This window comes from Sminthopsis crassicaudata, chromosome 5 (assembly GCF_048593235.1).
Source record: "Sminthopsis crassicaudata isolate SCR6 chromosome 5, ASM4859323v1, whole genome shotgun sequence".
Taxonomy (NCBI): domain Eukaryota; kingdom Metazoa; phylum Chordata; class Mammalia; order Dasyuromorphia; family Dasyuridae; genus Sminthopsis; species Sminthopsis crassicaudata.
Genome location: NC_133621.1, coordinates 303,510,355 through 303,523,714, shown reverse-complemented (window position 1 = coordinate 303,523,714; position 13,360 = coordinate 303,510,355). Strand labels below are relative to the sequence as shown.

The 13,360-nt window shown below is 43.7% G+C and overlaps 1 protein-coding gene across 6 annotated transcripts in view; it reads right to left on the bottom strand.

Annotated features, from left to right (window-relative positions):
* EFCAB6 (EF-hand calcium binding domain 6) overlaps positions 1–13,360 on the bottom strand; it is a 202,197-nt gene that overhangs the window by 16,364 nt on the left and 172,473 nt on the right. For all 6 annotated transcript variants that reach the window (XM_074271902.1, XM_074271905.1, XM_074271907.1 and 3 more), the window contains 2 exons: positions 12,511–12,706; positions 8,924–9,115 (listed from right to left, as the gene is read on the bottom strand). In XM_074271902.1, the coding sequence (XP_074128003.1) occupies positions 8,924–9,115; positions 12,511–12,706 (388 nt within the window). The remainder of the gene's footprint in view (positions 1–8,923; positions 9,116–12,510; positions 12,707–13,360) is intronic.

Here is a 13,360-nt window from a genome sequence, read left to right as displayed (position 1 = left end):
ACGCTGGCCAGACTGTGAGGCTTCTCTAGGAAACATCCCAAGTGGCTTTGCTACAAGGAAGGACAGGGAGAGACTCGGGTCCACCCCACGCTTGTGAGGTAGAACAGGTCACTTCCCTCTGCATCTCTTTTGTCTTCTCCGGGAAATGAGACGTAGAACATATAGTCCAACTGGAAGGCCTTCAGCTCGACTCTGTGTTTTAAGGTTGCACCCAGCTCTGAGATCCTGGGTTCTAAGAGCGTTCTATGCTCTAACATTCTATTTTCTAGGTTCTTCCCGACTTCCACATCACCAGTTCTAAGGTCCGTCTCTTCCTTCTGACCATTCCCCGTTCTAAGCCTCCTCCTGGCACTGACACCCCATGTTCTAAGGCCCTCCCAGCTCTACAACTTCCGCTCTAAGATCCCTTGCATCTCTGCTAGTCTCTATTTTGCTTCTCATGCCCAAGATTATAAAGCTGGCAAAGTCCATTGGAGGTCTGCCGCCATTCCCCAGGGTTCAAAGCCCTTTCTCAAGTATCCAAAGCCCCTCGTGGCCTGGGCCTGTCTCGCCATGCCAAATAAAAGGGATGATGCATCTAAATTCCACAACCACTCATCTCTTGTCTGGATTTTTCAGGAGAAAGTGGATCTTTCTGCCTGAGTGGCTGCTTACAAATGGGCTCATGGTTTCCGTGACCGAATCGGTTACCAGAGGCCCACTTTGATGTATGATCCCTAAAGGATCCGGCCATGAGCACCTATTTTAACTTCAATTCACTTTGATCCACTTCACTCCCAGACTGCCCACTCTAGCATGGGCATGGGGAATGCCAGACAGGGGAACAACCAGATGGCACAGAAGCATGTCCTGGCAGCAACCTCAGAGGCCGTTTGAAATGATGAGAAGGAGGGCCGAGGCTCAGATCCTGACTGGGTCACTCACAGCCTGTGTGAGACGGATAGTGGATAACTAGCCTCTCTGCCCATCCATGCATCCCCTGAGAAATGAGGGGAGGGGATGAGCCGGCCTCTGCAGAGCCCTTTGAACAAGACCTACACGGAACGGGAGGAGGTGGGACTTTGGACCCCAAAGCATGGTCACCCAGGAGGCGGCTGGCACTTATCCCCTTGGCCCACTGACTACTGAGAGACTCCAACTCCCCTTCTTCCTCCAGGCTACTTCCTCCCATGGGAAAGGAGAGGTGTGTTTGGGGGACCCGGGGACCTTCTATCTCTGGCATCCCAGATACAACCGGGGGACCCGCTTAATCATGGGGAGATGGGGACGAGGACAGGGAGCAAGCTGCTGCCTTATCACTGTATATGCCCACTCTAGAATTCTGGGATACAAACCTTTCCAGGACATGAGTTTGACAGTCATAAAGGGTACAATTTACTAATTAAACTGCGTGATTCATGAATTTCAGGGTTAGGATTATACACACACATGCTTTCACACACATGCACACCTACATCATACATATACACATATATTTATACATACAGTATACACACATGCACATACATGTATACATTATGCATACACACATATCTATTATATACATACTCCTACACACACACACATATATCTACACATTGTACACACACTCTCACATACATACATATATTTGCATTACATACACACATATATTATACACACACTCCTGCACATCTACATATATCTATACATTATATACATACTCACACGAACATATATTTGCATTATACACATTCTCACATACATGCATATATTATACACACATACACATGTGTATACATTATGCACACATGTATATTACACATGTGCTCCTGCACCTACACATGTATATATCTATATATTACATATACTCTCACACACATGTATACATTATCCACACATACATACATATATATGCATTACACACGCATCCGTACACATGTGTGCACTATGCACACATATACATGCACGTATACATTATACACACATATAAAGATGTAGCTGTGTCCATTTTTAAGTGCATATATCTGTGTATATCTCAGATGTGTGTATGGAGGGCTGGGGGGGGATGGAAGAAAGCTTCCACTCCGCAGAGGCCAGCCACCAGCAGGTAGCAAGAATCCTAATTGGAATCACTCAGGAAAGAATCCTTCTCCTCCCTCCTGAAGAATGGGGTAATTGCTTCTAAGAATTGAAAAATTGCTTCATTTGATCAAATATTTTGATTAGAAAGCAAATTAATTGTACTGTATCTTCATTTGTATTTACCAGGAAGAAATGGGAATTTAAAGAAACAACAGCAGTTTAAAAAAAGCTTTGTCATTAAAAGAAAAAAAAAAAAAAAAAAAGACAAACCATCCCCAACATACAAATGAAAATAATGGGTGTGTGGGGCTCCTCCAGGCAGGGCCTTCTCCCTGGGGAGAGTTGGGGGGAGGGAGAAGAAGCCCGGCAGCAAGGGGCTACAAGAGTAGGACCCTGAATGAGAGACTGGGGCTTTCAGCCCCACTGTGCCCTAGCTGTAGTGTCCAACCCGAAGAATGGAAATTTAAAAAAAAAAAAAAAAAAAAGACTTCTCAGATCATTGTTGAAAGAAGTCTGGGTCTGAAGTCTGGAGAGCTGAACTCCACATCTAGTTCCCCAGTCACTGCCTGTGAGCTCAAGGAGATTCGCCATTGAAGGCCTTTCTGGGAAAGGGGCAGCAGCTGGATCCAATGGCCTAGATGGCCTCTGAGGGCCCGTCTGCTATAAATCAATGATCCGTTCACCTCGAAGAACTGCTATGAGCAAAGTGCTTGGGCAAGTCCAACACGAGGTCGGTCACCCATCCCCCATGTGCTTGCCAGCTGGCCAGGAAGAGCCAAGTTACCCGTGCCATCATCATCTGGTAAAAAGGGGCCCATTGCCCTTCATGGCCGAGTCAGCCAGTCAGAGGATCCGAGGAGGAGAGGGTCTTGCTTTAGAGTCACCCCCCAGACCCTTCTCTTCACAAGCAGATAGACCGTGACCCAGCTTCACATGGCTCCAAGTGGTGTCTAAGCCCGGCTTGCTGATTCCCCAGGCCACTGTCCTATCCACGCTATCCCACTGCTACTAACAGTTCTCATCACGTTAGAGTAATGCAGTAGGCACCTAGTAAACAAAGGCTCAAAAGAAATGCAATTGTGCAGTCACTCCTAGTAATAAAAAGGGTAAGGAGGAGGAGACAACAGTCATCATCATAATTCTTTCCATGGCACACAACGTGACTTACATAATAGTACTCTGAGGGAGGAAACATGTGATTTTACCAAAAAGGAGACTGAGGCACAAAAAGACAGGAGACAGAGTTAGGACTGAATCACCAGCCCCCTTTGCACTTGGGCCCCACTACCTGATTATATCATGCAATATATCATATTATATCCACAAGCAAGATGGGTAGTCTCAGGTCTGCCTGGGGACTGCATGGCTTTGGACAAGTGATTTCATCTGCTGCCTCAGTTTCCTCAATTGCAAAATAGCATCTACCTGCCAGGATTGTGAGGATCAAATGAGATGAGAATCATGAAATGCTTACCACAATCTCTGGCACACAATAAGAGCTTAATAAATGCTTGTTCACTTCCTCTGTCTCTACTCCTAGAAGAAAATCTTAGGAGGAAACAGCACCTTGTGTTCCCAAGAATGGGACTCACCCCTTCGAACTGGATCTTTTTTCATAGGAACAGAATAAAAGGAGTATTGGATGACAGAATCCCCAAAATACATCAATAGGCTAGATATGGACTGGCTTCAATAAGATGAAATGGAATTAAGATAAATGAAAAGTTCTATTCTTGGGTTCAAAAAATCAATTTCATAAATAAAAGATGTGGGAAGTCTGGCTAGATGCAGATCCGATCGTATTATCAGAGTGAAAATTTAGTGACTCAACAGTGGCAAGTATTGAGCAGCAGTGTCCAGAGCAAGCGAGGTCATACATGGCTCTGCTGAGCCACCTGTCCAGGTCACTAGTCCTCTCTATAGCATTGTGTTCACCTGTAGGGGTTGTATTTTATGAGAATAATATAAATATGATATAAATATCCACAGTAAAGAAAGAACTGGCACCCCACCCCACTCCCACACATGAGGATGGGTAGAGGGAACTGTGAGTGAGAGGATGTGCAAGACCACAGCTTCCAGGGATCTGAAGGAAAATGGGGTGAACAGAGCTAGGGGGGAGCTGCAAGAACGAATTTAAATGGAATTGGAATGAAAGGAAAAACTTCCAATGAGAGTAGCCTGAAGATGAAATCGGCTCTCTAAGGAGGGGATAGGTTTCCATCCTCATGAGAAGATTTCCTCTGATCAGAGACTAAATGACCACATAGATTCTGAGCATTATTCTTTGTTTACAAATAGGGAAACTGAGATCCAAGCGTGAAGGAGTCTTGCCCCAGATTCAGTTAAGGGTCAGAACTAAGGTAACTCTAACAAATGAATCAAAGAATTTCACAGCAATAAAGGACCCTAGAACTTATTGAGCCCAAGCTCATGCCAGAAAAAAGGGAGGAATTTGAGAAAATCAGCTTCTATATTCCCTCAGTCATAAACCTGGTAGAGCCCTCAGCCCAAAATGTTTAACAACCAGCTTTGTAGGCATTGGTTTGCTAGTGAATGTTTCACAACCAGCTTTGTATGCACAACAGGTTTTTTCAATTTAATATACATTATTAATATTACATCTAGACACCCACAAAACAATCAAGCCCAGATTTGTTATGTTTGTGACTTTCAAGGTGTAAATGCTCACACTGAATATTTCCCAACTTGGGCTTCCACTGGCTCCAGTACATCCCTGCCTGCACCAGCCCAGCCAGCCCAACCCCCACTCATCTTACAAGGGAGCAAATTAAGGCCGAGAAAAGAGAAGCCTTCCTCTGAATCAATCTATCAAATAAGCATTCATTAAGCACCCACTGTATGCTGGTGCTTAAATCCTGTAAGTATAAAAATGAAACATGGTCACTTCAAGAATCTATTGGGGACAACAACAACAACAAAATTTGGTTCTGCACATATATATTGTACCTAGGATATACCATAAGATATTTAATATGTATGGGAATGCCTGCCCTCTAGGGGAGGGGGTGGAGGAAAGGAGGGGAAAAACTTGGAACAGAAGGGAGTACAAGGGATAATGTAAAAAAAAAAAAAAAAAATTACCTATGAATATGTACGGTCAAAGAAAATGTTATAATAATAAAAATTAATTTAAAAAAAAGAATCTATTGGGGGAGCAGGAAGGGAAATAGCAGAGGAAGCTACCGATCTTTAAATCATTCACATCCTATCTGAAGCTTGCAGCCTCTGAGGGACGCGTTAAGTGTGTCATCACTGCGACAGATTGGCACCCCTGACTCCATCTAGCTCATTAGAATCTCCAGGACTGCCCCTCTATTAAGAGTTATTCCACACCCCCTCTTTCACTCTCTTTAAAAATACATAGACAGTGTACCACTTACTGTAAAAAAAAAAATCTAAGCAACACCATTGGCAACCCATAGAAAGAGATGAAGGCAATAAAAGATTACAGACATCTTGAGGAGGTTTATGAGATCTTGCCCAGTGGGAAAACTAAATTCTAAACTTCTTTTCTCTCTGGAGGTGTAGCAGAAGTATATTGACCAGAACTGTATTTTTTCCCTTTAAAAAATTAGGGAAAAAAATTTTTTTAAAATAATTAATTAAAAAAATTCGGGCATAAAGCAGCATCTAGGTAAGGCTCCCATTGGTCCCCCAAGGACAGGTCTATGACTTCCCAGGAGTGGGATGTGGCATTGGGGTCCCAGTGCCTTCTAACTCAGAGGCTTACAAATCAATTCACCTTTCCTGGGGTTTTGCTTCTTCATCTGCCAAATGGGAGCAAGGGTGCAGGCGCCAGCTCTGACATTCTATGATCCATTTAATTACCCTAAGGATGGAATGGATGGTTTCATTCAAAAGCCTATTACTTCCATGGCAATAAAATTGGGGGGAAAAAAGTAGAAAGGCTGCAGATGAGTTTCTGCTGGGTCATGATGTTTAAAAAAAAAAAAAAGGAAAGAAAAGTATCTCTCATTTGAGATGAGGTGGGAAGGGAACCTCACCCAAGAGTCAGTTGCTTGTTCTTCAGGGAAGAACAGAGGGACTGGTAAATAGGGCAGCTGATACACAGCTAAATGATACTCTCCATCTCTATATCTCTCTTCTCCTTCCTCCAATCCAATCGATCCTATTTAACAGTGACTTATGGTGGTTTAGCCTTCACCTCAGGAGCCATCACAGATTCCTACACTAGGGGAGCGACACCCAGAGCTTGCCCTCAGGAAGCTTCTCCTGGTAACACAGGAAATATGGAAAACATGTATGAATTCAGCACATACTGAGTGTCAATCACTGTGCCAAGTTCTGATAAAAAGCAAGCCAGACCCTGACCTCAAGGAGTTCACATTCTATGGGGGAGGAAATTGGGAAAGGGAGGGTATCATCGGCAAGCCACAGAGAAGCCCTGTGAGGGTCCCTCTAGGGCAGCAGCTAAAACCACAGTTCTGACATAGCATGAGAACAGGAGGGTGCCCGCATGCTGCCCAGGGAGCCAGGGATGGCCTCCAGCATGTTGGGAAGACCTTCTAGGGAGGATTTGGACCCTATCTGAAGGCCCTAACCCAACCCCATCATTTTCAGAAGGAAAAATGAGACTCCAAGAAGTGACTTGTCCAGAGTCAGGATTGGAACCCAAACCCACTGTCTTTTTCAAATTCAGCTCTCTTTTCTCTCCCTCATGCTGCCTCCAGAATAAAATAAGATAGAGGGAAATACACAGTAAGAAAAACTGTGAATGTGAATGGGATGAGCATACCCATAAAATGGAAGCAGATAGCAAATTAATTCAAACCCAGAATCCAACAATATGTTGTTTACAAGAGAAGCACTTCAAATAGAAAAATATATACACACATATAGTTAAAATATAAGAAGTTAGAGTAGAATTTAGTATGCTTCAGCTGAAGTAAAAAAAAAAAGCAGAGGTAGCAATCATGATCTCAGATAAAGCAAAAGCAAAAGACAAAATAAATTCAAAAAAAATTTAAGCTAATTAAAACAGAAAATCAGGAAAACTTCATTTTGGTAAAAGTACCATAGACAATAAAGTAATATTTAAAAAACAGCAAATTTCTCTAATAAAGGCCTCAATTCTCAAATATGTAGAAAATTGAGTCATATTTCTAAAGTGGAGAAAGAACTGATGAACTCTGAGTGCAAATTGAAATATAATTTTCTCTTTCTTTGTTTTTCTTACTTTTTGTAATATGGCTAATACAGAAATAGGTTTTTCATGATTTCACATGTATAACTGATATCATGTTGCTTGCCTTCTTACTGAGTAGAGGATGGGTAGAAGAGAGGAAGAAAATGTAGTAATATTCATTTTAAATGGACAATTTTTTAAATGCCAGAATAAAAAGGATGGATTTCACTTGGCTCCCTCTGCCCCATAGCCTAGTTCATTTGTGAATATGACTAACTTCATGACAAGATGGCGGCTTAGGAGTAGCATTCATCTTGTTGTCTGGGTGTAATTGTATAATGCAGATCTAAGGCTCATCGCAGTTTCCAACACAACTCCAACTCCCAGGAGTGAGTGGCACAAATGTGATCATCTGTGATCATCACTATCGTCCCCATTTTAAACTAAGGCCCCAAGAGACAGCGTCTCACAAGTCATCCAGAGAATGATTGGTGGAACCCCCACACTCTGGTTGCATCCCACTGGGGGATGAGTGTCACATTAATCTTGAGTAACTGTCCCGTCCTTTCCTGGACAGGATAGCTGAGGATGGCTATGATGAGGTCCCACAGGAGAGTATTTTTACCTTCCCCAGCCAATGTGCTTCCATTTCCCCAATCTCTACATTATTCCCAGGCTGTGAGTTTGGGATGCTTGGGGAAGCCCAGAGATGCCCCCCATCCCCTGTAAATAGCACTGACACCATTAGGGCGCTGCAGTGGTCTGGACCACTTACCAAGCCAGGCCCTACCAAGATTGCCAATGGCCCCTTCTCCCTCCACATCCACCTCAGCCACCTCCATGGCCTATAGCTGCACTTTTCTGCTCCTCCTCAGACCCCTCACCTGGGCCTTCCCTTCCCTAGGATGATTTCTCTCTCCAGCCCCTGGTGAAGGCATCCTGTTACACTACCTGCAATCTGCAGCTCCTCTCTCTCAGAAAACGTCCACATCTCCATCTTTGCCCCGACCCCTCATTCAGGCTTCAGGCCTTCAATTTACAAAGGATTCACAACCAAAAAAAAATTATCTCTACCTCCAGAGAGACAACCAAGGATTACAGAAGTAACTGAGCACAGATACTATCATTTTCTCACTTTTCCTTAATTTTTTTTTGCAATATGGCTAATATGGAAACGTTTTGCATGATTTCACATATATAATTGATATCCTATTGCTTGCCTTATCCATGAGTGGGAGAGGGGGAGGAGGAAGGGAGAGAATTTGGAACTCAAAATTCAAATAGAAAAAGATGTTAAAAATAAATAATACTTTTTTGAAAAAGTCAATGGCTAGCTCCTAATTGGTTGAACACTATGTATAACTGTTGACAGTGACATTCCCTTTTTTTAAATGCAGATGATAAATGAAGCAATTGAAATTCTAAGAGCCAACGTACTTAGAGATTAGGAAATCCTGTGTTTCTAAGTTATTAAGGATAACTTAATAATCTTGGAGGTCTCTTTCATGCTGAGACTCCATGATTAGAAACATTTCTGAAAAACTCTCTGCCCACCAACAGTGCACATTCACTTTCCAATGGTCCAACATGAAAGCCAGACTCGTTGCGCATTAAGAATTCCCTGATGCTATTAGTCCATCCCCTCCTATTTTAAACAATCATTAGAAAGTATTTTGACAAACGTGGTGCACATTTCATTGACATTCTTACCTCCTCAAAGAAACAGGGGAAGTTCCGGAGGAAAAATTTCCAGTTTATGTGGGTGTTGAGATGAAGTCTTAATTTCTTCAGCACATAAGAATACTGAGAGTCTTTGAGCTTAGGGCATAAATCTTTTATGACCTGTGCAAAATCGGATGCTTTGATTATGCCTGTATCTTCTTTATCACATGCAGAAAATGCCTGGCAAAGAAAAAAAAGGATGCATACCTGTCAGAGGCAGGCACAGATTTCAGAATTATTTCTAAGGGAGGAAAGAGCCATGCAAAAATACACTACAAAGTTAATCCATAATCCCATTTGGAGAAATCTTCATTTACTTAGACAAATAGCTCATAGTTCTATAGAGTCCCAGAATTTACAAAAGAGGGAGGTGATCTCCCTCCCCCCCAAGTTCACTTCGCCAATGATGGTCACAGAGAGGGGTTCAAGATTCATGACAAGGCTGGTACTCTCTCCACTCTGCCAGGTCTTCCAGGAAATCGCAAGATGGAAGCCCCCACAAATTGATATTCAGGAAACCCCAGAGCAGGAGAGCAGGAGTATTATCAGACAACTTTCAAGAGATTGAGCCCATGGTCAGAAATCATCCCTGATTCCCAAACAGGCTGATCAGTGTGAAGCAAATGAGACTGAGGCCAAGTTCTATTTCTGATGCTCTCACAGATGGGGGGAACAAGCATGCTGCCTCGGTTTCCCCACTTGCAAAGTAGGAGTAATGAGACAGCGCTCTGCGAGATGCATGGGATCCTTTAGAAGCAAGGAACAGGCAGAGGTATTAACTGTCCTAAGCTGGAAGCAGGGTAAGTAAGCCCCTCCCGAGCCCGAGTGCGGTCACCTGGAGTAGCGTCCAGACAGCAACCGGTGCCTTGCATGGACCCTGCAGGAAGTCAGACCCACCTTGAGCCCTGACGGGCTGACCAGGCAGGGATCTGATACCTTCAGAAATCTCAGGCTCAGACTATCAGGTGCCCGAATTGGGGCAAGCCAAGGTAGACATGCCCTTTGCTTTCCTCAGGCTGGCCTTCTGTGGGCCCGGGTTGGGCCAAACTGAACACAATACTCTTGGAGTATCTCTCTCTAAAGAAAGAAATGGCAGTTAAGCTACCCTGAGGATCTGGAATCCTTGAGAGGAGAAGCTTCCAGTGCAACAGGAGAATGGATCCCCAGGACTTCCTCTTTGTACCCAGCTCACAGGAGCAAATTCAGGAGTGCCAAAAGGGACCCCAGAAAGCTGCCATCTTCCTCCTAAAGGAAACCCATATGCATCCTAGAAACTGTTGATCACGACAGGATCCTGCAGCCAGAGCCAGCAAGGACCAATCCAGTCCAACATCCTTATTTCTCAAGTCAAGGTGACAGTACTCTGTGTTGGTGCTGGGCTGAGTGCTAGGGAAAGGGAAGGAGCAAAACCTCAGCTCCCCGAGAGCTCATGGTCACAGGGACACAACATACAAGTGACTGTACAGAGCAGATGGTGACCAGAGATGTTGGAGATAATGCATGGGGGAGGCTCTGGATGAAGAGGTCTTCTTCTAGAAGCCTTTCCTAAGAAAGATTCCTGTAGAAGCCTTTCCCAATCCAATAAAAGAAGGTGGAATTTCTGTGGATTTGAAGGGAGATAGGTGGAGATGTAGAGATAGAACCTTCCAGGTATGGAAGGCATTCAGTAGGAATGTGCACTACTGGGAGGTGGAGAATTTTGTCTATGGAACAGCAAGGACGACAGTGGGACTAAATCCAAGAATAGGAGGTGGGAAGGGAGGTGAACAAGATTCAGAAGGTGGGAAGGATCCAGGTTATGAAGGGCTACAGACACCAAAAAGGGCATTTATATTGGACTTAAAGGCCCTAGCAGCCACTGAAGTTTGTTGAGAAAGGTAGCGACATGGTCAGACCCAGACTTTGGTTCACACAAACAAAAATCAATGCAGCCAAAACTAGAAGGAGAGCAGGAAATGGAGGAATAAAATTTACAGCAAATTTCTTTGATTAAAGCCACTTTTCTCAAACATATAAGGAAATGAGCCAAAGTTATAAAAACAAGAGCTATTCCCAACTGATAACTGGTCAAAGAAGATGAACAGGCAGTTTTCAGATAAAGAAATTAAAGCCATTTATAAAAATGACCTAATTGGTATTAACTAGAGAAATGCAAATTAAAACAACTCTAAGGTATCATCTCATACTTTAAAGGCTGTCTAATATGACAGAAAAATATAATGGGGAGGGAATATGAAAAAGAAAGGATACTAATGCACTCTTGGTGGGAGTTGTGAGCTGCTCCAATCATCCTGGAGAACAATTTAGAACTGTGCATACCCTTTGAACCAGAAATATCACTACTAAGTCCATATCCCAAAGAGATCAAAGAAAAAAGGATTCACACACCAAAAAATATTTACAGCAGCTATTTTTGTGGCAGCAAAGAATTGGAAATTGAGGAAATCCCACCAATTGGGGAATGCTTGTGATGGAATACAATTGTGCTATAAAAAATGATGATGAGGATGCCCTCAGAAAACCCTGAAAAGACTTATATGAACTGATATAAAGGAAAGTGAGCCAACTACAAAGAACCTTGTGCACAGTAACAGCTTTACTGAACAAAGATCATTTAGCTATTCTGATTAATCCAATGATTAAGAAAATTCCAAAGGACCCATGATGAAAAACGCTGACTACCTCCAGAGAACTCTTGGTCTCTGAATGCAAACTGAAGCAGAATTTTTCATTTACTTAAATTATCTTTGGTTATTTTGGGGTTTTTGCAGATCTATATAGAAATACATTTTGCATGATTTTGTCTGTATAATGCATAGCATTCTGCTTGCCTTCTTAATGGGTTGCAGGAGGTCAGGAGTGAGGGGGAGAATTGAGAACTTAAAAATTTTAAATGAATGTTAAAATAAAATATAATCATTCTTTTTAATTAAAGAATTTGAAAAAAACCAAAAGTCACTTTGAGATCTGAATAGAGGAGGGTCTGATGAGAAAACTCAGGCTCAGGGAAGGAAAATTACTTTGCTCAAGGTCACAGAGCCAAGCAGCTAAGGCAGGTATAAAAACAGTGTTTTGACTCCAGATTTCGTGCTCTTCCCATTAGTCTGGCTTTTTGAGAGACCAGAGAAGCAGTAAATGGGATTGGATCTGGTATCCAATCAGCAATCAGACCAGTAGAAGAATACAGGGGCATTTGGCTATATGAAGCAAAAAGAGCCCCGAGTGGTGTCAGACCCCTTGAAACCCTGTGGGAGTGTGGATACTCTGGGGCCCCCTCCAGCCTATACCATTAGGCACTGTCAACCAGAGCAATTTAATTATTAGGCAGTCCAAGCCCTGTAGCATTCTAGGAACAAAAAAGAGTGTATTTGTGAGCTTTGAGAGCCGGGCCTCCTACTGGAGTGCATTCTGGTCCCATCTCCTTTGGCTCCCCTAGCCCACCGGAGACTCATGTTAGAAGCCATGGAGCACCACGGATATGGGGGATGGAGCACGTCGAGGTTGCCAGGAGGGGGAGGGCGAGAGCCAGAGCCAGGGCAGCGAGTCCTGGAACGGGCAGGGGGCAGGGGCAGTACCTTGCAGAATGCGTGGCAGTTCATGGTGACCATTTCCTTCATCTTCTTCAGGGCCTGTTCGGGAGTCAGGGCTGAGAAGCTGACTGGCTGAGGCTCTTCCTTCTCCCTGGAATGGGGCTTGATAGGTTTCAAGTTTTCAAGTGCCTTCAGGAAGTCGTGATAGTAGATGAGATTATCATTATAGGCGATCCCCAAGCTAGAGGGAGAAACACACACAAAGAAGCCTCAGAAGCTGCCATGTGCCGGACAAATGTCCTGGGGAGCACAAGGCAAGTCCTCCTGCAATATGGCGGTCAGCAACACGCTCATTCTCCTCTGTCACCATTCATTTCTAGCTGGAGACCCATGCGTGCATATACAAGCACACACGCACACCCACACACATATTTCTACCCCTACTCTTTTACCTACAACTACAAGACATTTTGTCAGAACAAATGTTCTTAAACTAGGATCTGTGAACTTGGTTTTTAAAACCTCTCTTGGTAAACATGATTCTTTGTAATCGACTTTCTTGTCCCTGGACCTGAGCCCTGCATACAGGTGGCACTAAATAAGCGAGGCTGCCGTTATACTGGTATCTGCTCACAGCAGCATTAGGACTCAGAATCAGGAAATCTGGGGAGAAGGGCTGGCCCAGCTAAGGCTTCTCTGGGCTCCCAACATGGTTCGGTGAGGAGACGGCTGGCCTGAAAGGGCCTTGGACACGTCAGCTGGTGACCCCGGCAACGGCCCCCTCGCAGTTCTCCGGAGCATAAAATCAGAACAGGTATTGATTCACATTGGTGGTTCCATGGTCTTCACTGGGAGTTCCCAACCCTGATAAAATCATAAACCAAGTCCAAAAAAA